Genomic DNA, 27556 nt, shown 5'->3' with positions numbered 1-27556 from the left:
AAAAAAAAAAAAAAACGCTAAACTGGAGACACTATTTGCACATTACATTTTTAAACATTATAATCAGTAGCTTTTTAATTTACTTTTTTAAAATATACTTTTCCATTCAGAATTATACTTGAACATGTGTGTGGTCAGCCAGTTTACTACGACAGGAAACATGTTTATTGTTTCTGTGGCCACATGTATTGGAGAGTAGGTTTGTTTTAAATAAAAACTTCAAATCCTACAAAGCGGAAAATAAGGTTTCCAAGTGGTTTGTGTTATGGATTGGGCATTAAAGTGCAGAAAAGTGTTGATCCAGGTAATGTTCGGGTCATGAGGGGTGGAGGCCTCTCTAGTAGCTCAGCTTCCAAGGGCTGGCATGCTTGTAATGCACTGGCTGAACATGTTTGCGAATGAGTATGTTTCTGGCCAAATTCTCTTGACTTTATTGCCTTGGATTGGCTAAGTTGGAAAATTACGTCGCTGTCAAGGTTCTTGTTAACAGAATTTGGACTCTATGCTAACACAACACGTTGTGATTGTATGTCACAGTCACTCCAGGTGAGTGAGACAAGTGGGAAACTAAACTTGCATTTACATTTTGGCTCTACTGTGAGCAGGTAATGGCAATGTTTGAAAAGCTTATCACTGTGCTGAGGCCTGTGCGAAGATGTTGGATGCACACCACTAGGGCTGGGAAACACTGACTTGATCCAGTTGGCCTTTGAGGAAATATGTGGCCCCCTCGGAGTGTGTATAAGTTTCTGTGTGCAATCGTTGCTTCATAATTGGCAGAAGCTGACAGTGTGTAACCAGAAGGGAATGATTATTGATTAAGCTTATATGCAATGCAGAAGTTGTTTTTGCACCTCTCCACTTTAAGACTTAAACACACCCTCACAGACACAGACTTTCTCCCCTGATAATATGGCTAGCGCTCTGTAATAAATATGAGAATATCCGTGAGGAATTTGTGTTCTGTGGAAACTTCTCTCAATATACATCCTGAAAACGGCTAAAGCGGCTGTTCAGGAACCCACACGCACTCGCCTGCCAACACAAATGTACTTTCTGAAGGATGATACTTGGAAAGGCTAGAACAAAACATCCCAAAAAGACTGGAACGTAATGTCCTAAGGTTACTGAACTATATAAACTATAACTGAACTATAACTATTTGAATGATTCAAGACTCACTCCTACAGGAAGTCTTGTTTTGTTCCTGATGTTGAATCAGCGCTTTTGACCAAATTGGTTGAGTGACTATTTCAATGACTTACTTAAAGAAAGTCACTAGTTTAGTTTCATCATTCATACTGAACTCTTAACTATATAAACTGTCATTGAACTATATGTGTTTATATTAGTGCTGTCAAAATTAATGCGTTAATGCAGCCGATTAATTTTTTCAGTTTAACGTGTTAAAAATATTTAACACCATAAACGCAGGGGCGGAGCTAGGATTGGCCACCCTACTCGCAACTGCTTCTTCTGTCACTTTTTCTCTTGAAAAGAAGTGCATTTATTCAGTTGCAGAATGTCTTTACGACCACATCAAACAGGAGATGTTTCAGACATGTACTCCAGCTTCACCTCAGCGCAAGGTGTGGGTCAAACGAGCACAGAAACGGTACTGTGCTCGCAGCGCAAAGGCACCAGTACCCGCTGTAGACTTTATCATTTCATATCAAAGCACGAAATAAACTACGTGCATGCAATGTCGTCGTCAGTTACAGTAAGTCATGAAATTACCAAAAAGGTGGAATAAAGCTGCCTTAAAACTGTGCATGCATGTAATATATTTGATATGAGTCACATTTAAGAACATGTCTCTGAAATGGTCTTCCAAACTGTCCTGGAGCAGCCCAGCAATGTCTCCCTCATCTAACAACCACGATTCAACTCGTCAGCTCATTAGTAGAGACGAAGTGGGTCAGAAAAGGTAAGGAGAGTTGAGAAAAAATACAATACCTGTCAGATCTGCGTCACGTTCAGCAGCGGCAGCTCTTAAAGAAATAGCAGCCAAAACAACCTAATAACCAGCTGCTGTGATGTCTGTTAATCAAAGAAAAGAAAAAAGAGGAAATCATTAACTTTTATAGCTTTAAGGATTAATCTATATTCAATTTAGAATTTAGTGTTTGATAATTTCAGTTTCAATTTCTGTATATTTATGCTGAAGGGAACAGGTAAATATGACATTTATTATAATTGATTTATGTGAAGATTGTTTTAAAGGGGTCCGATTATGCTCTTTTACAAAGTCTTAATTTTGTTTTGGGGGTGTACTAGAACATGCTCTCATGCTCGGTGGTTCGAAATACGCATTATTTTTCACATAATTTACATTATTAAAATACCTTTCTCCCCAGGCTGGCACAAACGGCTCGATTAGTTCCGGCTTTGATGAAGGTCCACTTTCCGAAAAACAAAATGTGTTGTGATTGGTTAGCTGTCCCAGTGCGTTGTGATTGGCGAACAGCTTAGACAGTGTTTCAGTACTGCCACGCCCCTTGCTCCGTCTTTCAACAAAAACTTTTGGGCGAATCTGGCAGGCACTGTACTCCCTCGTGTTGTGGAAGCTGTCCTCAGTAAATTGCGCAGCACACAATAGCAAATTGGGGATATAATGCTCAGGAACCGAGTTAAAAAATAAATTGCAACCACTGTTTCCTGATATCATCCGCTTTTGGAAGCCCAAACAAAGACGTTTGAGCACGGAGGTGAAAAAAGACCGTTTCAGGCGGTCGCACACCGGACGAGAAGCGCAGCGTCGCATCGCGCCACGTCTTTAAAATTCAAATACATTATTTTCTATGAGTGTAGGCACACCGGCGGAACCGTTCGGCGTCTGTCCGCGGCGCCCAGCTACGTCGTGTTGTACTTGTAAGAATTGTTCTAGACATGCCGAATTTGAAGCTACAGCACTGCAGCTCTTCTTCTTGGTTTTCTCTGATGCACTAACTCTGCAGCTCTTCTTCTTCGTCGTCTCGTCTGATGCACTCACTCAACCAAGCATTCTAACCACGACCTCGCCCCTCCCCACCCCACAACCAATCAAGTTTCTGTTGGCAGGAATTATTTGTAATGATATTCCAATGAGCCGCTTTGTGATATCACAAAGCCCGGAAAACAAACGCTGTAGTCCAAACGAGTCGTTTCGTTGTAGTTCTTGAAAAGGGATTTTTTTCAAACAAAATATCTCCCTTTGGAGTGGACTTTGAGATTTGTAACTTTCTAGATCTTTTTTTATGCCCAAACATACACACTACACACTGACTAAAATTAAAAAAGTGAAAAAGCATAATAGGACCCCTTTAAGTTAGAAGTTAAATTAGAAGTTATTTTTTAAAGTCTAATAAATGTTAAAATTGATATCTCTCAATTATTCTGTAATGTTGAATGGCTATAATCAATGGTTAAGTATTAGGGGGAAAAACAATTTTATAGAGACATCAGTAGTATTGGTGTCAGTGATACTTCAGTCATAAAAAGATGCCATTTATGTTGTTTGAACATTAATTCGAAGATTTAATGTGAAATTAGCGCAATATAAAAGTATATTTAAAAACTGTTAGGTGGGATTAAACGCGATTAATTTCAGAATTTATAATTGATTGACAGCACTAGTTTATATGATTCAAGGCTACAGTAGGGTCTCGTGTGTTTTTGTAAAACTAGTAGTCTAGTTAAAACCAGTTTTGTTGGCTTTCAGTAGCAAGCTGATCATCTGTAGATTTGTGTAATGTAATTGTTCACTGATTATGTATACGTTTGTCATCATTCAAGTGATGGTTTCATCATTATTTTAAAGGGGGAATTTCACCAAAAAAATGTTGGTAACCGAAAAACGGTAGCCATTGACTTCTATAGTATGGAAAACAATACTATGGCTTCTTTTGTATTTGTATTCTTTAAAATACAAAAGAAAGAAACTTGTTTAGTAAATAATGACAGAATTTTTATTTTTGGGTGAACTATCCCTTTAAATATAGCTAACTGATCATATGTAGTTAGCTAATCATTATGTAGTTGGTTGGTAATTACTGATCTTTTTTTTTTCAACAGCAGCAGATTAATCAAAGTTATTGACAGTTGTCTGGTTCAGTTGTCTTGTATAACTCATTGTCATTGTGTAAAATGAAATGTTAATGTTGTTTATATGACTATAAACACTGGTAAAGCACTCTTTCCATAAATATACATTCTTTTTTCTCTCTCTTGCTAGACCTTATGCTCCCCACTTCAAAGACTCACAATTTAAAATTTTTGGTCTGTCATGCACAAACATGGAGTGTATTCATATTACATTTACTCTTATGTACTCAATTCAGGAAATAATGGAAACAAACTCGGGGGGGATAAAAATACACTTATGCATACACACGCACACAGACAGACCCTAAAGATTACCCATGGACAGATGTTACAAATTAGGCACACATGGGTATCTTTTACCAGGGGATATTTGCATAAGGTCTGTTTTTTTCAGTTTGTTCTTTTTCTTTCTTTCTTTTTTGTCATGTTTTCCTTGACTTAGATGAAATAAGAGGAGCGTGGAGATGAACTATTCTGTAATGGAGTATGTGGGGGAAAGATCTGCATGACTAGAGGCTCCAAAATTGATTTCCTCTTTGTGTAATCCAGGTGCAGGTGTGTGTAATGCAGCAGCTGGTGTGAATGTGTGCTCATGCGTGAGATAGAGTTTTTGAGTTTTTGCACTGTGTATTTGTGTTTGAGTATAAATGTCTGCAGTACCATGCTGCCTTTTCTCTTCATTAGTCATTAGAATTAAATTCTTTCCACTGGTTTGAGGCGGTCCGGCTTCATCCAAAGACGCCGTCTCACAACAACAAACAGGGGAACACACAGTAGGGGAGATGGTGAAACAATGACCTCACTGTGTGTGCGTCCTAGTATCCGACACGTATGGAGGGATGGGGAAAGAGGGATTTCGGGAAGGAAAGGTCTGGAAAATCAACAGGAGAAATGGAAATGGGGGGGGGGCTGAGGTTGGCAGGGGTTGGAGGAGATGAAGAGTGATGTTTCAACAATCCATTTCTGCAGTTGCATAACGTCTGAAGCTTAAAATACAATGTTTCTTCTTGTCTCTTGGCTTCTCATCTCCTCTCATCCTCTTTTCTTCACATGAACATTTACATTTTCCAGCCCCACCATGTTTAGGTTAACTGTAGTGTAGCTTATGTCTTGACTATAGCAGTATTGATTATTTATCGATATGTCTTTGTTTTTATGGTTTTGTCTAATGTTAGGTGAGTTTCTGGGTGGTGAGGGAGATTCTTCATGCTCAAACTCTGAAGATCAGGGCAGAAGTGTTGAGCCTCTATATCAGAACAGCAAAGGTAAAGAAAAACTCCATTCAGCACATGTGCACTACTTAAGTGATTATTCTAGTTGCTAACCTTCTTTCTCTCTTCTTGCAGAAACTGTGTGACATGAATAATCTCCATGCAGTGATGGCAGTAGTATCTGCTTTACAGAGCGCCCCCATCTTCAGGCTCACCAAGACCTGGGCTGTGAGTTATTGAATATATTACTTACTAATATTTTGCATATTAGTTTTTACTTGCTAAAACATCTTTTTTTTGTGGTAATTATTAGAAAATGATTTGCACATTTTAAACACACATTTCTTTTGAATATTTTCTTTTCTTTTCATTTATTTATTTATTACTTTTTTATTATATTTTTAAAGCATTGTGTGTGTTTTTGGATCAGTTGGGTTCTTGGTTCATTCGATTATCATTTTGTCCAACCCAGCTGCTGTGTGTGTCCAAATTTCTTTAGACTCGGTTTTCATGTGTGTTTATAGGTTGTGAAATTATCCAGGCCTCTAACATGCTCTCAGTTCGTTATTGGTGAGAGCTGGAAACTGCAAACAAATGAATCACTGTGAAACCTTGAGCTGTTTCTTTCCAATACTTAGACTGATGAATAGCAAGGAACTCTGTTTAGTTTTTCCCTTTTCAATCTTTACTGGAATTAAATCGTGCATTTCATTTCTCAAACATGATACCCTCCATTTCAACACACTCCATAGTGGTAGGGATTTTTGTACCCCTGAAATTAATGTACTTTAGTGAATATTTTCTTTCTCTCTAATGATGGAAACGTTGTTGTTAATGATTTCCTTATGAACTGACAGCCTCAGTTTCTTTAAAGATCATTAGCTTGCGCTAAACCTAAAGCTAATAGTGGGATTTCCCTAACACTCATCTGTTTCTATTATAAAATAGGGCAACTATCATAAAACAGACACCTGTTCCTCAGGTTTTTATAACTTCACAGCATGTTTGCTCACAAATCATTCTGTAGACGAGCATCTGTGCTGCACTTGGGTTGCTGACATTTACTAGCATTAGCAACTTCAGGGTTCCCAGTTTTTTGGGGTTTTTTTGTCTCTCTCTTTTGGACCAGTACAGAACCACCAGAAACACCCAAGCAAGCTCATAGAATGCTCTAAAACCACTCAGAACACCTGAGACCTGGCAACCACTCAGAACACTCTAGCAACACATGCAATTCTGAACATTTTAGAAGCCACAAGACAATGCCTTGGCAGCCACCAGCAACTTCTTAGCACTTTGGTGGTGGCTTTTGCATGTGCAAGCAGTATTTATTTGTATTTTGAGGGGAGCTGTGGTTACCGTGGTTAACTTTGATAAGGATCAGGCTATCCAGCATCTCGGTATATCTGTCTTTTCTTTGGAAACATTGTCTTGTCTTGTCTTCAGTCACAGCCAACATCCCCCTCCTCAATCCTGTCTCTAGTGTACCATTTTCAGTCTTTTACATAACTGGAATATTCCTCTCCCCCGCTCTTTCTGTCAGATTTGTGTTTTCCATGGCTTCTCAGGCTAGCTTTCCTCAGACATGGCCAAACGCACACACTCCTATATAGTGGGCTCTGAACGTACTTCTGTGTGGCTATTTTTGTAATTTATTAAAATATTTTCCCTTTATAAATTGTGTTACCCAGTATGATTTGAGAATAATCCAAATAGCGTCTTGTTCTTCAGTGGACATTAGACCTTTTGTACAGATGAATTTACATAATCAGTTTCCTTCCAAGTATTTTTGGTGAAAAATGTTTTCTATAACGCATATTAAAAATATTGGTAGCACTTTATTTTGATAGTCCAACTAGTAACTTTTCAATTACATGCCAACTACCAGTCATTACATTATTAGTAGACTATTTATTATCTGCCAACAATTTAATTTGATGGTCACTCAACAGACATTTTATTGACTATTAGTGACTTTGACTATTTACTCTTAAAGGGATAGTTCACCAAAAAAAGAAAGATTTACTCATCCTCAAGCCATCCTAGGTGTATCCACCTGTTTCTTCAACGCGGAAGTAAGCCTATGGGTGAGACTTCCGGTTCATTAGCCGCTATAGGTAAATAACGAGGAGAATAACAACATGCCGTAAACGGTAAAACTGTTTGCGTTACAAACCAGTGTGTTCGTAATTAATGCATTAAAATTATATAAGACACACCAACTTTCAATATCAAGCAGCAAAACGAACTGTTTTGTTCAGCTAAAAATAGCTAAATGGAGTGGACGCAGATGAGACCGGAAGCCAGACCCATAGAATTTACAAATGGCTGCGCCCATTTTTACACCAAGAAAAGAAAAAGGTGGATATGACTTTCTCCTTTTAGACCAATGCAATTGAAGTTATATTAAAAAAATGTCCTGGTCGAGTCCAAAAAATGTGTCCATCTATCATAAAAAGTGCTCCACACAGCTCCAGGGGGTTAATAAAGGCCTTTAGAAGTGTAGCGATGTGTTTGTGTAAGACAAATATCCATATTTAAAACTTTATCAACTGTAATCTCTAGCTTCCGCTAACTGTCGTACACGTGTTTGCAACTTCAGGGATCTTATCTATGCACAATCAGCTTGTAACACTCCAAAGATAAAGGAAAACTTGAAATCGCATCATATGACCCCTTTAATATGCATTTAGAATGATCACAAATTCAAGACATGGGGCAGAAAATTTATATTTATACCACTTCATATAGTTATTAAATTTCACACGAAGAGTGGCATTTTTCTCCCAAAATTACCATGATTACAAATGTGATATTGATTTTTTTTACAACAATTCAATAAACAATACGTTAATTAAGAGACTTACGTTTTAGACACCATATTGCCTGCTTTTGCTCTATTTCGCCAACAAAAATCATTCCAAACACAGCCACAGTACTGTTTTGTGTCTCTGAGCAACATGACGGTGTTTCGTTCCTGAATGAATCAAGCATTTAAATGATTCTGTTCAATCGCAATGACTCGCTTATTAACAGTGATTTGCTGCCACCTGCTGGCGGTTTTAATTTCACATTTTGGCTTTTTCTTTCTTTTCTTTTCTTATTTTTTTCATGTTTTAAATCATTTCAAATATCAGTATTCAACGTTTTATGTTTAATGTATCAAAACATTATTTATGCATTTGTAATTGCAGGTTAAATGCATTCATGTCTTGCATTAAACAGTGTGTAAATACATCTAAATAAATGCCATTTCTGATGCAGCTTCTGAGCTGATTTCATTTGCTTGGTAACAGCCCAAATGTCTTATTATTCTAATTCCCTGATTAAATGTAAGAATTTGACTCAAAAGATAATGGACACTTTTAGAAAAAAATGGCTTTATAAAGGTAAAAATGCCCATAAAATTAAAAAATCAGTTTAAACTTATTGGAAAAGATTCATTTCTATCAGTATGAACTGACCACCACACAGAATATGACGAATATCAAAAACGTTAGGAGTCAGCTGTCTTCGGCAGTCCTTAAGGTATCAGCACAATAACACACTCAGCAAAATATAGTCTAATTATCGTTATCGATAAAATCCCAGAAAATATCGAGATAGAATTTTTTGTCAATATCGCACACCCCTACATAGGACGTAGGTGTAATGTAAGCTCCAGTGAGAAGTGAGGAGAGCAAAACAAAACACCGGTCACAAATTAGAAATACAAAACAAGGAATGTAAATAAAAATGTTGAAAGATTTCAATATAAGCCAAGAGGAGACTGGTTTTCCTCTGCTTTAAACAAAACTTGGTTCTCGCGAGACTCGCCCGGAGCTTACGCTACACCTACTTCTACGTCATCTGCTGGAACGCCACTGTCTCGTGAACGCTCATACGACAGTTAGAGTAAACTAGAGATTATGGTTTATAAAGTCATAAATATGATTATTTTTCTTAAAGGAGCCCAGGAGCCGTGTGGAGCACTTTTAATGATGGATGGATGCACTTTTTTGTGCTTCAAAATCTCTGCCATAATAAAGCCAGGGCATTTTTTTATATAACTCCGATTGTATTCATATTATTGTATTCATTTTTGGGTGAATTATCCCTTTAATGTATCAAATAAACCGATTCTAAGACATTTAGTCCCTTTACAAACTAACTGCTAAGAAGTTTTGCTGTTCTTTTGGGGTCATTTGCAGTCATTTTATCCACACACGGACCTGCAGACAGAATGATTTTGCGTGAGAGGTCACATCAGGTGGCTTTTAATTTGGTTAGGTTTGTTTGAATTTACTGCGCGGTACTCTGGGTTTCATTTCAGCGCTATCAGCTTTTCCTTTGTTTGCAGAGCTCTTATTTAATCTTATCTCTGTTTGCTGTCTTTGTTTCTCCACACTTTTTTTTTTTGCTGAGAACATTACTAAACACTAAACATTAGTTTTCAGTTTTTTCTTCTCTTGTTTTGGTCAGGTGGAGATATTTTACGCCATCCTAAATGTGATTGTTTACAATTGCACTGCCAAGTGGTTGATAAATGGAAAACAAACAAAAATCATGTTTAATGTTTCATGTTTCAACTGTGAATGCTTACTGGAATATGACAGAGATGATGAGCACAGACACTAAAAATCAGCATTCTTGAGATCTGTTGTTAGAGACTGGATTGTTTACAGCCGAGTTCATTTAAATGATTTAAAACCTGATTTACTAAATGTTTGTGTGTCTAGAAACACATGCTGACTTGATAAAACATTGAAAAAATGTCTGAATGTTGTCTACTGAGGGTTGCTGCACTTCTGCATGTCACAGATGCTGATATAATAAAGCCAAATTTGTATTGAACCCAGATTATTCCTTTAAAAGGCATTTATCATAGACTGGTAAAAGAACTCGCTCATTGTTTTTGTTACAAAAACAACTCTTTTCTCCCTCTCTTTCCCACAGCTTTTGAGTCGAAAGGACAAGGCCACATTTGAGAGGTTGGAGTATCTCATGTCTAAAGAAGACAACTATAAACGCTTGAGAGATTACATCAGCAGCCAGAGCATGACATCCTGCATCCCGTATCTGGGTATTTTTTCCTTCCACTCTTATTTGCACACACACAAAACATAACCTTGTGGGGAGGTCCTGCTCCAATTTCAAAGGAAATTATAAATGCACACACCTCACGTCTTGCAGACATTTTAAAATTTGAATCAGTTAAAGATTTGAATTAAATTGTCCCATTTAAGACATTTCTGTCTTGTTTAGATATCCTCAATGTTCTAGGGATGCCTTGCGGATGATTTGTACTAAATAGCCAACTTGAGAATCAGCTTTTGAGCTTGTTTCATTGTTTGTGCAATTATTATTTCTGTGTAAATTAGAGCTGTCAAAATTAACACATTGACACATGCGATTAATTATATAAGTGTAATCAAATTTTCTTCACTCTATTATTTGTTGACGTTGTGAAAAATGATTGACTGGCAGAGGAAACACAGGCTGTTACAGGGACAGGTGCGATTTGTCATGAAACCGGTTTCTGTCATATCTGACAGCTGGAAGCATTTTGTATTGGGCATTTAAAAATAAATGGTATTATCACAGCTTTGTTTTGAAGAAGAGAAAAGTGTAGGTGGGACAATAAATAGCGCAGCTGCATTAACTTTATACGGACATACTGCATCCCACTATGCGTCTTATCTCGATATTTATATATTTACAAAAATAATTAATGGTATATGTAAAATATATCTTAAACCAAGGGTCCCCAAACTTTTTTCTGTAAGGGCCACATCATTTTCCTTTTCTTTAATGGGGGGCCGGGTCGGTTTGTAACAGACAATTACATGGGCCGGAGTGACTACTAGTATTATTGTGGAGATTTTATTATGATTTTAAATGTATTTATTATGCCTCCTAATGCTAGAATAGTTTATTTTGTGATGCACCGTACAGACAAATGATTACTTTTCAAGAGACATATAGCCTATTAAAAGAGCATTGTTATTACGATCGTAATGACATTTTTTCATATTCAGTGCTATTCAAAATCAAAACATTTACTTATGCATATTAATTGGTGTGAACTGTGGGCTTGCTTCTGGCTAGTGAGAAGTCCAATGTCAGGTTCCATTCCTGTCACAGCCAGTCTCAAAGACTGATGCAAATGTTCATCAGTGAGTCTTGATCTCATAGGAGTTTTCATCAGTTTCATGCATGAAAAGGTTTGCTCACAAATATACGTGCTACCAAAAAGTGTGGACATCTTCATTGCATGCCTTTTGATGTTTGGGTATGTCTCATTAGGGACATGTAGCTCACGGAATCGCACGTCAAACTCCACTTTCAGCATTTCCAGCGCTTCCACTGACTTTTCAGCTGGGAATGGAGACACTGGTTTCTCAGCTGTGAGACTTTGGGTAATGGGGAGATGAGTGAAGTCTTGCTTTTGCACTTGTCCCACAAGCAGTGTTAGTTTCACCTCAAATGCTTTTATGTGGGAATACATGTCACATATTAGTTTCCTCTTGCCTTGGAGCTGCAAGTTTAGGCCATTCAACATTTCTGTCACATCTGTTAAAAAAGGCGAGGTCCCATTTCCATTCTGCGTCGATCAGTTCTGGGACAGTTTTGCCCTTTGTCAGAAGAAAGGCGTTGATTTCGCAGCTCATAAAAATGCCTCAAAACTCTTCCCCGGCTTAACCATCGGACTTCAGTGTGGTAAAGCACATCTCCGTGAGCAGACTCTAGCTCGACGAGAAAGGCTTTGAACTGCCGGTGTTTTAAGTCAGTTTGCTCTGATGAAGTTTATGCATGACACCACCACCTTCATGACTGATTCCCACTTCAGAACTTTTCAGTGCTTGCTGGTGAATCAGGCAGTGGACTTGTAATGGTGGGGTTAGACCTCTTTCCTCCATTTCTTTATTCATGAGTCCTAAAAGCCCCCTCGACGCGCCAACCAAACTAGGAGCCCCGTCAGTAGTGATGCTGGCCAGCTTAGACCAGTCTAGACCCAGCTCTCCCATCGTTTGGCACACTTTACCAAAAATATCCTCCCCTGTCGTAGTGCCTTTTAGACTTTGTAGGGCTGCTAGCTCCTCTGACACTTCAAAGTTTGAGCTAACTCCGCGAAGAAAAATTAGCAGCTGTGCTGTGTCCTGCACGTCATTGTTCTCATCCAGTGCTAATGCAAAAAATTCAAATTCTTTCACTTTCTCCTGCAGCTGGGCATATACATTATCCCCCATTTTTTTCAATTCTTCTGGTGACTGTACTTGCGGACAGACTCACCGCATTTAAGACATCTTTCTTATCGGAGCACACCTCCTCCGCAACAGCATTCATACATTTCTTGACGAACTCGCCGTCACTGAATGGCCTACCGCTGGTTGCAATCAGTTTAGCTACCTGAAAGCTATAGCTCGAACGGATGACTGGTTCAGCTGAGTTTGGCGTACAAATGTATACTGCTGAGCTGATAGTACACTTTTTAGCTTCGATACTTTTCTCTGTGGCGGGTTTCATAGTATCTGCGCAGATTGTATTCTTTGAAAACAGACACTGTTTCTTGACAGATGAGACAAACAGCCACTTCTTTGCTCTGAACAAAAAAATAATCACTTGTCCAGTTTTGGTTAAATACACTGCATTCTGAATCAGCCTTTCTCTTTCCCAACCGCTTGGCCATTTTGTCGTCTCTTTGAATTTGTTCACTGGTTTGCGCGTCACCTGTTCAATCGCGATGGTGCGTTATGTTGAACGTACCATTCTGTTGGTAGGTGAATTTAACAAATAATTAGGCTACATTAATAACTAAGGGAAATTTTAGTCTGAAAGCCAATATTTATTATCAAATATAGACATGATATAAGTGAAACCGTATATTTAAAATTTAAATTTCAAAATAAATTTCTGGCATTGTTCAGAGGGGTGGTCCAAATGTGGGGGTGGGCCGTATTAACATCTGTCAAACATGTTGGTATGCAGATGAGCGGTCTGAACATACAGTAGTCAACATTTGAAGTAGATCAAAAAAGTTCTTCAAAGTTGTCCTAAGACAAGAACGCATTTTGGTTTTAGGTTTTAGGACAACTTTGATGAAAGGTTTTGATCCACTTCAAATGTTTACTAGTTTATTTATCCATCACATTTTTTCTTTTAGTCGTGCATAGGGTTGGGTATTGTTTGAATTTGATCAATTCCGATTCCGATTCTGCTTATCGATTCAGATTATTTTCGATTCTCAGTTTCGATTCCAATGTGATTAAATAATGATATCAAATATTTATCCTGTTTCTCTTTTTTGCAAACCATTTATTGGAGCTGAATATCATGAACAAAAATTAACAGGCTACATAAAAACTGGACTCTTTAAGAGCTGTCTGTGTTCAAACATAGAACTGCGTGATTCTGGATAAATTGAGTTTTTTAAATGACTCACTCAAGATGTACTTGTTTCATTACTGGATGAATCAGCGTTCTTGAGAATGAATCTCTTGTATGATTCAAAGACAAATACATTTTAACACCCCCTTTTCGCCACCTACTGGTGATCGATAAATCTTCATTTGAAGTGTCGATTTACTACACTTTTTAGCACGAACACAAATTTAAATGTTCAAATCACACTGGCGTGATCGTACGCTGCACGGATGAACCAACAATTGATCACAACATTGATCGCACACGTCAAAGCTTGAGGAATGAAAGAGACGAATCATTGTAATTTAGAAATAGAATCACGTAGGTGTTTGAATCGTGTTCGTGATCTTTAACGATCTATTAAATTAAAGTGCTTTGTCATGTTGGTGGTGACGCCTCTCTTGCAACATGTTTAGCTATCACAGATATTATACTTACCTTTTTTGCTTCTGATCGCAGATGTAGCCAAACTTTGGAATGCTTAGATTAGCGAGCAAGGTCCTGGCAGATCGCTAAGTCTGGTCCTCACAGATGAAAAAAAGAAAAGCGCATAGGAATCGAAATTTCAAAATCAAAATTTTAATTTGACAACAAGTATCCGATTCCTGACCTTAAGTATCCGATTCTGGAATCGGAATCGATTTTCGATTCCCATCCCTAGTCATGCATGCACACCACTTATGTGCACCCCTGATTATATTATATTGTGTTATACGTGTGAAAAATTTAATTGCCTGTGACGGTGTACTTGCTTTTTAGTATGAACATTCTTTTGTGAAATGTCATCCTTACACGGTTGTCAAAGCACATTCACTCATGTACTTACATGCTTCATTACATGCATTTTGCTCAGTGCCATGCTTATAATACTCTTATATAAAACTGGCATCGCTATTAGCAGTTATGCCCTGTTTATGTGTGTTGGAGTTACATCATCTTCTGAATGCCATCCCAGTCCTCTTCTGCTCAGTGTTTCTAGAGCTCAGATGGGCGATGGGAGACGCTCCTGAGCCATTGGCTACACGCATGAATCAGTTAAAGCAAAATCCTCTTCCCCTGTTTTCACTGTTTTTCTTTTACGCTTCTTCGTTTTTAACTGGCAGCACAAACTGTGTCTTGAGCAAATTGGAAAACATTTCTTCTGAGTGACATTAAAAAATGTGTGTTTTGACTCTCCACTTGACTTTCATCAAATTTTTCGCAGACGTGTCTGTTTTCTTGTATCTTTTTGGCTTGGATAGGTTTTATTGCGAAAGAAATACTTGATGACAAGATGTCCTTCGCTGTGCCTCTCTCCGGTGTGTTTTAGCATGTGTTAACATTCAAATGAGTTAAGATAGAAAGAAGTGGAGAATAAATATGCTCTGTAGTTCCTCTAGGCTGCGTTTACAAAGTCAGTGTTTTGGATTAACAGCATATTTACAATGAGTCGTGAAATTGTCCTGTTCATACAGCATCTTACAGGAGCAGATTGAATACTCTATGGCTACTGTACTATAAAGACAATATTGTCTGCCATAGAGTAAACCTCATTGTGATATATTACATACTTTAACTCATATTTTGTATGCAATTTATGTATTATTTTGTAGCTACGTTGTGACTGGGTTGATTAGTTTGGTGTAGGGATGCAAAATATAGCAGTTCTTTATTGATTTATTGGCTGATATCTAAATTTCACCTTGTACATTATAATGTGATGCCAAAGTTCACTTAGTTCATTGAAAAATTAAAATTGTCACCCAAAAATACAATGAAAGTCAATAGGGTTTCATTGACTTTCATTGATTGCTCAGTGATCGGTCAGCAAAATTGCAAATGCGACAACAAAACAACAGATTTGACATTTCTCAAAATGCCTTCTTATGTAGGCTACTAAGGAAGAAATTAATTAACGTTTGAAACGATGTGAGGGAGTAAATTATTACTGAATATTAATTTTTAGTTGTATTCCCACATAAAAGCATTTGAGGTGAAACTAGCACTGCTTGTGGGACAAGTGCAAAAGCAAGACTTCACTCATCTCCCCATTACCCAAAGTCTCACAGCTGAGAAACCAGTGGCTCCATTCCCAGCTGAAAAGTCAGTGGAAGCGCTGGAAATGCTGAAAGTGGAGTTTTACGTGCGATTCCGTGAGCTACATGTCCCTAATGAGACATACCCAAACATCAAAAGGCATGCAATGAAGATGTCCACACTTTTTGGTAGCACGTATATTTGTGAGCAAACCTTTTCATGCATGAAACTGATGAAAACTCCAATGAGATCAAGACTCACTGATGAACATTTGCATCAGTCTTTGAGACTGGCTGTGACAGGAATGGAACCTGACATTGGACTTCTCACTAGCCAGAAGCAAGCCCACAGTTCACACCAATTAATATGCATAAGTAAATGTTTTGATTTTGAATAGCACTGAATATGAAAAAATGTCATTACGATCGTAATAACAATGCTCTTTTAATAGGCTATATGTCTCTTGAAAAGTAATCATTTGTCTGTACGGTGCATCACAAAATAAACTATTCTAGCATTAGGAGGCATAATAAATACATTTAAAATCATAATAAAATCTCCACAATAATACTAGTAGTCACTCCGGCCCATGTAATTGTCTGTTACAAACCGACCCGGCCCCCCATTAAAGAAAAGGAAAATGATGTGGCCCTTACAGAAAAAAGTTTGGGGACCCTTGGTTTAAGATATATTTTACATATACCATTAATTATTTTTGTAAATATATAAATATCGAGATAAGACGCATAGTGGGATGCAGTATGTCCGTATAAAGTTAATGCAGCTGCGCTATTTATTGTCCCACCTACACTTTTCTCTTCTTCAAAACAAAGCTGTGATAATACCATTTATTTTTAAATGCCCAATACAAAATGCTTCCAGCTGTCAGATATGACAGAAACCGGTTTCATGACAAATCGCACCTGTCCCTGTAACAGCCTGTGTTTCCTCTGCCAGTCAATCATTTTTCACAACGTCAACAAATAATAGAGTGAAGAAAATTTGATTACACTTATATAATTAATCGCATGTGTCAATGTGTTAATTTTGACAGCTCTAATTTACACAGAAATAATAATTGCACAAACAATGAAACAAGCTCAAAAGCTGATTCTCAAGTTGGCTATTTAGTACAAATCATCCGCAAGGCATCCCTAGAACATTGAGGATATCTAAACAAGACAGAAATGTCTTAAATGGGACAATTTAATTCAAATCTTTAACTGATTCAAATTTTAAAATGTCTGCAAGACATTTTAAAATTTGAATCAGTTAAAGATTTGAATTAAATTGTCCCATTTAAGACATTTCTGTCTTGTTTAGATATCCTCAATGTTCTAGGGATGCCTTGCGGATGATTTGTACTAAATAGCCAACTTGAGAATCAGCTTTTGAGCTTGTTTCATTGTTTGTGCAATTATTATTTCTGTGTAAATTAGAGCTGTCAAAATTAACACATTGACACATGCGATTAATTATATAAGTGTAATCAAATTTTCTTCACTCTATTATTTGTTGACGTTGTGAAAAATGATTGACTGGCAGAGGAAACACAGGCTGTTACAGGGACAGGTGCGATTTGTCATGAAACCGGTTTCTGTCATATCTGACAGCTGGAAGCATTTTGTATTGGGCATTTAAAAATAAATGGTATTATCACAGCTTTGTTTTGAAGAAGAGAAAAGTGTAGGTGGGACAATAAATAGCGCAGCTGCATTAACTTTATACGGACATACTGCATCCCACTATGCGTCTTATCTCGATATTTATATATTTACAAAAATAATTAATGGTATATGTAAAATATATCTTAAACCAAGGGTCCCCAAACTTTTTTCTGTAAGGGCCACATCATTTTCCTTTTCTTTAATGGGGGGCCGGGTCGGTTTGTAACAGACAATTACATGGGCCGGAGTGACTACTAGTATTATTGTGGAGATTTTATTATGATTTTAAATGTATTTTCCTAATGCCCTAATGCTAGAATAGTTTATTTTGTGATGCACCGTACAGACAAATGATTACTTTTCAAGAGACATATAGAAGAGCATTGGAGCATTGTTATTACGATCGTAATGACATTTTTTCATATTCAGTGCTATTCAAAATCAAAACATTTACTTATGCATATTAATTAGTGTGAACTGTGGGCTTGCTTCTGGCTAGTGAGAAGTCCAATGTCAGGTTCCATTCCTGTCACAGCCAGTCTCAAAGACTGATGCAAATGTTCATCAGTGAGTCTTGATCTCATTGGAGTTTTCATCAGTTTCATGCATGAAAAGGTTTGCTCACAAATATACGTGCTACCAAAAAGTGTGGACATCTTCATTGCATGCCTTTTGATGTTTGGGTATGTCTCATTAGGGACATGTAGCTCACGGAATCGCACGTAAAACTCCACTTTCAGCATTTCCAGCGCTTCCACTGACTTTTCAGCTGGGAATGGAGCCACTGGTTTCTCAGCTGTGAGACTTTGGGTAATGGGGAGATGAGTGAAGTCTTGCTTTTGCACTTGTCCCACAAGCAGTGCTAGTTTCACCTCAAATGCTTTTATGTGGGAATACATGTCACATATTAGTTTCCTCTTGCCTTGGAGCTGCAAGTTTAGGCCATTCAACATTTCTGTCACATCTGTTAAAAAAGGCGAGGTCCCATTTCCATTCTGCGTCGATCAGTTCTGGGACAGTTTTGCCCTTTGTCAGAAGAAAGGCGTTGATTTCGCAGCTCATAAAAATGCCTCAAAACTCTTCCCCGGCTTAACCATCGGACTTCAGTGTGGTAAAGCACATCTCCGTGAGCAGACTCTAGCTCGACGAGAAAGGCTTTGAACTGCCGGTGTTTAAGTCAGTTTGCTCTGATGAAGTTTATGCATGACACCACCACCTTCATGACTGATTCCCACTTCAGAACTTTTCAGTGCTTGCTGGTGAATCAGGCAGTGGACTTGTAATGGTGGGGTTAGACCTCTTTCCTCCATTTCTTTATTCATGAGTCCTAAAAGCCCCCTCGACGCGCCAACCAAACTAGGAGCCCCGTCAGTAGTGATGCTGGCCAGCTTAGACCAGTCTAGACCCAGCTCTCCCATCGTTTGGCACACTTTACCAAAAATATCCTCCCCTGTCGTAGTGCCTTTTAGACTTTGTAGGGCTGCTAGCTCCTCTGACACTTCAAAGTTTGAGCTAACTCCGCGAAGAAAAATTAGCAGCTGTGCTGTGTCCTGCACGTCATTGTTCTCATCCAGTGCTAATGCAAAAAATTCAAATTCTTTCACTTTCTCCTGCAGCTGGGCATATACATTATCCCCCATTTTTTTCAATTCTTCTGGTGACTGTACTTGCGGACAGACTCACCGCATTTAAGACATCTTTCTTATCGGAGCACACCTCCTCCGCAACAGCATTCATACATTTCTTGACGAACTCGCCGTCACTGAATGGCCTACCGCTGGTTGCAATCAGTTTAGCTACCTGAAAGCTATAGCTCGAACGGATGACTGGTTCAGCTGAGTTTGGCGTACAAATGTATACTGCTGAGCTGATAGTACACTTTTTAGCTTCGATACTTTTCTCTGTGGCGGGTTTCATAGTATCTGCGCAGATTGTATTCTTTGAAAACAGACACTGTTTCTTGACAGATGAGACAAACAGCCACTTCTTTGCTCTGAACAAAAAAATAATCACTTGTCCAGTTTTGGTTAAATACACTGCATTCTGAATCAGCCTTTCTCTTTCCCAACCGCTTGGCCATTTTGTCGTCTCTTTGAATTTGTTCACTGGTTTGCGCGTCACCTGTTCAATCGCGATGGTGCGTTATGTTGAACGTACCATTCTGTTGGTAGGTGAATTTAACAAATAATTAGGCTACATTAATAACTAAGGGAAATTTTAGTCTGAAAGCCAATATTTATTATCAAATATAGACATGATATAAGTGAAACCGTATATTTAAAATTTAAATTTCAAAATAAATTTCTGGCATTGTTCAGAGGGGTGGTCCAAATGTGGGGGTGGGCCGTATTAACATCTGTCAAACATGTTGGTATGCAGATGAGCGGTCTGAACATACAGTAGTCAACATTTGAAGTAGATCAAAAAAGTTCTTCAAAGTTGTCCTAAGACAAGAACGCATTTTGGTTTTAGGTTTTAGGACAACTTTGATGAAAGGTTTTGATCCACTTCAAATGTTTACTAGTTTATTTATCCATCACATTTTTTCTTTTAGTCGTGCATAGGGTTGGGTATTGTTTGAATTTGATCAATTCCGATTCCGATTCTGCTTATCGATTCAGATTATTTTCGATTCTCAGTTTCGATTCCAATGTGATTAAATAATGATATCAAATATTTATCCTGTTTCTCTTTTTTGCAAACCATTTATTGGAGCTGAATATCATGAACAAAAATTAACAGGCTACATAAAAACTGGACTCTTTAAGAGCTGTCTGTGTTCAAACATAGAACTGCGTGATTCTGGATAAATTGAGTTTTTTAAATGACTCACTCAAGATGTACTTGTTTCATTACTGGATGAATCAGCGTTCTTGAGAATGAATCTCTTGTATGATTCAAAGACAAATACATTTTAACACCCCCTTTTCGCCACCTACTGGTGATCGATAAATCTTCATTTGAAGTGTCGATTTACTACACTTTTTAGCACGAACACAAATTTAAATGTTCAAATCACACTGGCGTGATCGTACGCTGCACGGATGAACCAACAATTGATCACAACATTGATCGCACACGTCAAAGCTTGAGGAATGAAAGAGACGAATCATTGTAATTTAGAAATAGAATCACGTAGGTGTTTGAATCGTGTTCGTGATCTTTAACGATCTATTAAATTAAAGTGCTTTGTCATGTTGGTGGTGACGCCTCTCTTGCAACATGTTTAGCTATCACAGATATTATACTTACCTTTTTTGCTTCTGATCGCAGATGTAGCCAAACTTTGGAATGCTTAGATTAGCGAGCAAGGTCCTGGCAGATCGCTAAGTCTGGTCCTCACAGATGAAAAAAAGAAAAGCGCATAGGAATCGAAATTTCAAAATCAAAATTTTAATTTGACAACAAGTATCCGATTCCTGACCTTAAGTATCCGATTCTGGAATCGGAATCGATTTTCGATTCCCATCCCTAGTCATGCATGCACACCACTTATGTGCACCCCTGATTATATTATATTGTGTTATACGTGTGAAAAATTTAATTGCCTGTGACGGTGTACTTGCTTTTTAGTATGAACATTCTTTTGTGAAATGTCATCCTTACACGGTTGTCAAAGCACATTCACTCATGTACTTACATGCTTCATTACATGCATTTTGCTCAGTGCCATGCTTATAATACTCTTATATAAAACTGGCATCGCTATTAGCAGTTATGCCCTGTTTATGTGTGTTGGAGTTACATCATCTTCTGAATGCCATCCCAGTCCTCTTCTGCTCAGTGTTTCTAGAGCTCAGATGGGCGATGGGAGACGCTCCTGAGCCATTGGCTACACGCATGAATCAGTTAAAGCAAAATCCTCTTCCCCTGTTTTCACTGTTTTTCTTTTACGCTTCTTCGTTTTTAACTGGCAGCACAAACTGTGTCTTGAGCAAATTGGAAAACATTTCTTCTGAGTGACATTAAAAAATGTGTGTTTTGACTCTCCACTTGACTTTCATCAAATTTTTCGCAGACATGTCTGTTTTCTTGTATCTTTTTGGCTTGGATAGGTTTTATTGCGAAAGAAATACTTGATGACAAGATGTCCTTCGCTGTGCCTCTCTCCGGTGTGTTTTAGCATGTGTTAACATTCAAATGAGTTAAGATAGAAAGAAGTGGAGAATAAATATGCTCTGTAGTTCCTCTAGGCTGCGTTTACAAAGTCAGTGTTTTGGATTAACAGCATATTTACAATGAGTCGTGAAATTGTCCTGTTCATACAGCATCTTACAGGAGCAGATTGAATACTCTATGGCTACTGTACTATAAAGACAATATTGTCTGCCATAGAGTAAACCTCATTGTGATATATTACATACTTTAACTCATATTTTGTATGCAATTTATGTATTATTTTGTAGCTACGTTGTGACTGGGTTGATTAGTTTGGTGTAGGGATGCAAAATATAGCAGTTCTTTATTGATTTATTGGCTGATATCTAAATTTCACCTTGTACATTATAATGTGATGCCAAAGTTCACTTAGTTCATTGAAAAATTAAAATTGTCACCCAAAAATACAATGAAAGTCAATAGGGTTTCATTGACTTTCATTGATTGCTCAGTGATCGGTCAGCAAAATTGCAAATGCGACAACAAAACAACAGATTTGACATTTCTCAAAATGCCTTCTTATGTAGGCTACTAAGGAAGAAATTAATTAACGTTTGAAACGATGTGAGGGAGTAAATTATTACTGAATATTAATTTTTAGTCGAATTAAACTGAACTTTATAGGAACAGAACCAAATTTATCACTACAAATAGGACGTATGTCATGTTTACGTGTGTTTGCCCTGGTGTGTTTGGTACGGGGCTGGAGGACTCCCAGGCTCTTTGGAAGGCTGAGAGGAAAATACTGCTCTCTTGTACAACTTGAGGTCTGAACTGCATTAAAGAACTGCCAGTCACTCTCCTTGTAAATCTGCTCAAAGTAAAAAATAAGAGCATGAAAGGAAGAAGAATTTGAGGCAGAGAACTGGAGGATCTCTTGTGTTCTCAGATTTGGCCGTAATACTAAAACAATTTATTTTGACCTGCTGGATGTTCTTTCACCTGTTACCCCCTCGTCCCTTTATCTGTCTACCTATCCATCTGTCTTGATAGATGATTGCAAATCCTGCCTTTAACCTGACAGCAGTATAATTTTAAAGTCCCCCGGTAGTCAAATATTTGATCCCTTAAAACTCATCTTTGATCATCAAAATGACATATTTAAATGTTTTTTTCTTGTGAAAATAATTTTCTTGAATGTAACTCTACACCCTTGCCTCATTTACTATACGCAGATCTATGAATATGCAAATTAGCCCCGCCTCCACTCAGTCACACCAGCCAGCGCCTCCTGATCCACTGAACAATAGTAAACGCGAAACAATAGCATGCACGGATAATGACTGATAAAACTATGTTTTTACTAGCGGACAACTACAGTGAATACTGTAACATCCGTTAAAGTTACTTACTTGATGATGTTGTGTCCTAAAATGTCTTGAAGACTGAATGCAGACGTTTGTGATTCCAATTTGCGCCTGCGAGCAATGCGTGTGAAGTGCTCTCCCGATGCGGGAGAGGTGGGTCTGACTCTGGGCTACTTTTCCAATAATGCAAGTTAGCGGTTCTAAATTCACATTAAACCACGGCTTAATGGGTTTTTTGCTCTAATTTGTTTTTGGTTTTGTGCTGGAATTGGTATATTTTGTATGCTAGTGATAGGAATCTATCCCGTGACGTGATTGGCTATTAAATTGTGACGTAGCAAACCGAGGGCTGTTTCAAACCGCGTTTCTGGGACTGCCATTGGGAAACTACAGTTTTAAAGAGAAAATACTCAGCAATGGTTTTAGATTGGCACATGGTTTGTCTAAAAGCATATTAAAAACACCACATAAATAAATAAACAACATAAAAACTTGATTTTCACTACAGGGGGACTTTAAGGGTGAGTATTATTATACAGAAATCTTGTATAATAGTTATTTTATGTTACAGTAGTCATATATAGTGTAGCTATTATTAACAACCCAAAGGTGTTTTATATGTATTACATAATCATTTCATAGTAATTCCCTCTTTTTTTAATAATCGAGTTTCTTCTTAAATCCTGTATAGGGTTTTGGGGATGCTGGAGCCTCTATCCGTTTTGTTGTGTTGTTTCATCTTGTCTTGGTTTTGTTTGGTTTTGGATGTATTTAATTATTAGTTTTATCTTGTCTTGGTATTGTTTGATGTTGTGTTGAGTTGTTTTGTTATGTCTTCATATTCTTTTGTTTGGTTTTGATTTTTGATTTGTTTTTGTTTTTTTATTCCATTTTAGTTTTGTGGTGTTGTTGTTTTGCATTGTTTTGCTGTTTCATCTCACCTCGGTTTTGTTTGGTTTTGGTTTTTGATTTATTTAAATATTAGTTTTATCTTGTCTTGCCTTGGGTTTGTTTGTTGTGTTGGTTTTTTTTATGTCTTTTGTTTTCCATTGTTTAGTTTAGTTTTTTGATTTGTTTTTTGTGTTTTTATCTTCTTCTTTTTTTTGTATTAATGATGTTGTACAGTCCCCGAAATGTACACCAGACTGTAGCAGTCCGCTGCATCTTTCACAACTTAGCACTCAATCCTGGCTTGCAAGATGTACCATTGTCCCATGCAAATGATGTTGCTGATCTTCGTAATTCTTTTAGTGAGTCTGGTGCTAAAAATACACAGACTATGCATATAAATGTTGCTAACTTATTGTCGGTGAATTGAATTCTCCCTTTGGTCTTTTCACTTCTGCTTTGGCAATCAGAGACAGTGATTTGTGGTGTGTTATGAAAGCGCTCAGGTGGGGGGTGGGCTCTGACTGCATCCAGACAGCCTCATCTCAGTCTGAATGTGAGAAAAACTGGCTGGAAGGCTATTGAGAGGAAGATGAGGTAAATGATCGGGTCAGTGTCCAAATGGTTCCCTTTTTTTTGCAATAACAGGATTTCCCTACTGAAAACACTGGGTTAGACTGAAGCTTCCAGCTGGATGCATATATGTGTGTGTGTGTGTGTGTGTGTGTGTGTGTGTGTGCGCGCATGCTTGGACTGAGTCTGTGGGACTTGTGAATACTTCCTTATCTAAACCATTGTCACTCTGAATTGTGTGTGTACTTTGAGGAAATGTCCACAGAAGCAATCTGACACTGCTTCCTATTGGTAATATCTGGCAACAGATGACTGATAAATACATTTAAATAATGTTGTGTTTATTTTAAAAATGCAGTTTGGGTTAAGGTTAGTTTGCAGTGTTCACAATTAGCATAAAAAAAAAAAAAAACAGACGGCTGTGGTCTTCATTTAGATAAGTAATCGTGTGTGCGTAATCTGATCTTTCTCATCTAAACGGTTGTAATATCTTTGTTTTCCTTTGGATTGGATGCTGACAGGTACTCAGTTCTTCCACCGGCCGCCAACAACCACAACACACACACACACACATGTAATGCCAGCACCCCCTGCAGAGACACTGTCTGGAACTCCTATCAACCCACATACTGCAAAGTTCACATGGGGTCAGCTGATACTGTTGGAGACTTTTAAACAATGAAAATTGCATTGAATGCATTATTAAAGAGCGAATCATAATAACTATAGTAATACCCTTTCGTAATAATTACACTTTCATGTCTGTTCAGGACCTGTTTTCAGTGGTACAGTTGTGAATCAGTGGTAAAATTTGAAAAACATTTCAGGAATAAATAAATAAAGTGATTGATCACAACAAAATATATATTTTTAATTAACTTTTATTTTATATTTTCAGTTTTCAATTTAATTTGTTGAATTTTTAGTCATGTTATGTTTTTATGAAAAACATCTTAACTAAATGAATAAATATTATTTAAATGTGATTAATCACATCAAAATAAAATTGGATTGGGGGTGTTTTAGTATGATTTATGTACTATTAATATGATTATAATATTAATATAATATTTCGATCATTTTAAAGTTGATATGATGATGATAACCCTGAACTGGATCAAGCCCAATCATGACCAGAATTTATATTGTATGATTCATTGAATCGTTTAGTAAAGAATCGTTGTCAGTGCAATGGCATTTTAGAAGCTTAACAGCCCGTCACGTGCCAAAACTTAAATTTACCACTTTCACAGCTGATGATTTTAGCGGTCATCAATCTCTATCCAACAAAAACTTTTACGAGACAAAAAAACAAGTTTATAGCTAGACTGCACTTGTTGTCTAAGTTTGAGTATTTACTCTGATGTGCCACGTGCGTGAATGTGATGATTCATTGAATCGTTTAGTAAAGAATCGTTGTCAGTGCAATGGCATTTTAGAAGCTAACAGCCCGTCACGTGCCAAAACTTAAATTTACCACTTTCACAGCTGATGATTTTAGCGGTCATCAATCTCTATCCAACAAAAACTTTTACGAGACAAAAAAACAAGTTTATAGCTGGACTGCACTTGTTGTCTAAGTTTGAGTATTTACTCTGATGTGCCACGTGCGTGAATGTATGATCTGTGTCCCATAGGGAGATGCATGCTGGGAAACAGATGGAAGCTCTTTAGAAGAACATGTTAGAGTGCAGGACAAAACTTCATCTGCCTGTGTCTTTCTCTCCTCTATGAGCGCATGTGTCAGTGTTCTCCCGAAAGAATTAGATGCTTGGCTGTGAGTGATTGAGGACGTTTTGAAAGATAGTCCCGCTGGGGAAGCCGGGAACAGGGAGGCATAACTTTTATGAGATACACTTTTGTGGAGATGTAACCTAAGCACTTTATATGGAAGGAATGTCTTGCTCTTTTGTCTCCATCTCTCTCTCCCTCCCTCTGGATCCCTCTCTTTCTCTCTCTTGTCTCGGTCTCTCTCGCCTCCATTCGTGACTGGACGGCAGAAATGTGTTTTTCATTGTCTCTATGTGCTGTAGTCCTCCCATTTTCACATGTCTGCATACTTTTGACATGAAATCTCTGTTGTCTCAAACACTCACTCACACACATACATACTCCTGCTCATATTGCAGAAAAATCAGTTGTGTAATTGAAAAACCAGCTGTGACTCCATATATACTGTGCAAAAAAGTTTCACTCAGACTTTTGGATGCTGTTTTATTCAGTTTTGGAGCAGCGTTAAGAGTGGAATCAGAGGTCATTTTCACAAAATCTTAGTTCGTACCAAAATTACATTCAGGCATACGTGTGTCTGCCCCCTTTCAATGGAGTCCATCAGAGACGAGTGTGTTTGTGTCTGTATATGCGTATGTTTATGAAGCAAGTCTTGCATAAACTCAACAGTTCTACAAAGTTCAAAGTTTGTTTTCTTTCTTCTTCTGGTTTTGCATGTGTGTTTGTGAGCCAGTCAGTGGTGTAACCAAATATTGAAGATTGAATGACCAAAAGAAAAATCAAAACTGACCCCTTTTATTTTCATAATTATTTAAAAGAAAAAAGACTTGGTAAAGCCATTTCTAAAAGTTATTAAAAAAAGTTGCTTGGCCTTCTCTGGTATTTATAGGCCTTACAGACAAATATTTATACTTATTTATAATTAATTAGTTAAAAAAAATAATAATTCCACTTCCTTTAATTCCAATTCACTTTCTCTTTGGTACGACCAATACTTCCGCTGCTTTCCGGAAGGAGCGGAAGCGGTCAACTGTGACATAATAAAAGCTCTGCTGCTTTCGAGCCGTGTGTCGCGCTCGTTCAGCGGCCTCGTTTTGCTTCGACGGCTTTCTGCTTCATACTATGACGTTAATAAATCTTCAATACATTAGCTCATCCATGAACATGATTTCTGCCCGAGTCCCGTCGGATTGCATCGGCTGTGGGGATGAAGACGACAACTCCCATGATTCCACACTAAGTCAATGCGTCATCTAACTACGCCTTTGTTTCTTTGTTTGTTTTGAATACGCGCCCTCTAGTGGCAAAAAATCACATATTGTGCCTTTAACTTCAAATTCAAAATCAAATTCATTAATTAAAAGGAGGCTAATTTCTAAATTCTGAATCTTTAATTTAAAATGTAATGATTTGCTCATTTTGCCCTGAAACAACTATATTTCTGACATAATTTAGGCAGCACAAGGTATTCAATAATCTTGAATGACCCTTTTAACAAAGTAGCATTTGGTTTTGCTCT

The 27556-nt window shown here is 37.6% G+C and overlaps 1 protein-coding gene across 1 annotated transcript in view; it reads left to right on the top strand.

The window, feature by feature from the left end:
• LOC107581502 (ras-specific guanine nucleotide-releasing factor RalGPS1-like) overlaps positions 1 to 27556 on the top strand; it is a 97142-nt gene that overhangs the window by 28197 nt on the left and 41389 nt on the right. The window contains exon 7 of the mRNA XM_016267080.1: positions 10230 to 10356. Coding sequence (XP_016122566.1) covers positions 10230 to 10356 — 127 coding nt within the window. The remainder of the gene's footprint in view (positions 1 to 10229; positions 10357 to 27556) is intronic.

The sequence above is a fragment of the Sinocyclocheilus grahami genome, unplaced genomic scaffold, assembly GCF_001515645.1.
Source record: "Sinocyclocheilus grahami isolate Dianchi unplaced genomic scaffold, SAMN03320097.WGS_v1.1 scaffold35.1, whole genome shotgun sequence".
In the NCBI taxonomy this organism is placed as follows: Eukaryota; Metazoa; Chordata; class Actinopteri; order Cypriniformes; family Cyprinidae; genus Sinocyclocheilus; species Sinocyclocheilus grahami.
The sequence above is the reverse complement of the archived record's forward strand: the minus strand, read 5'-3'. Positions and strand labels throughout refer to the sequence as shown.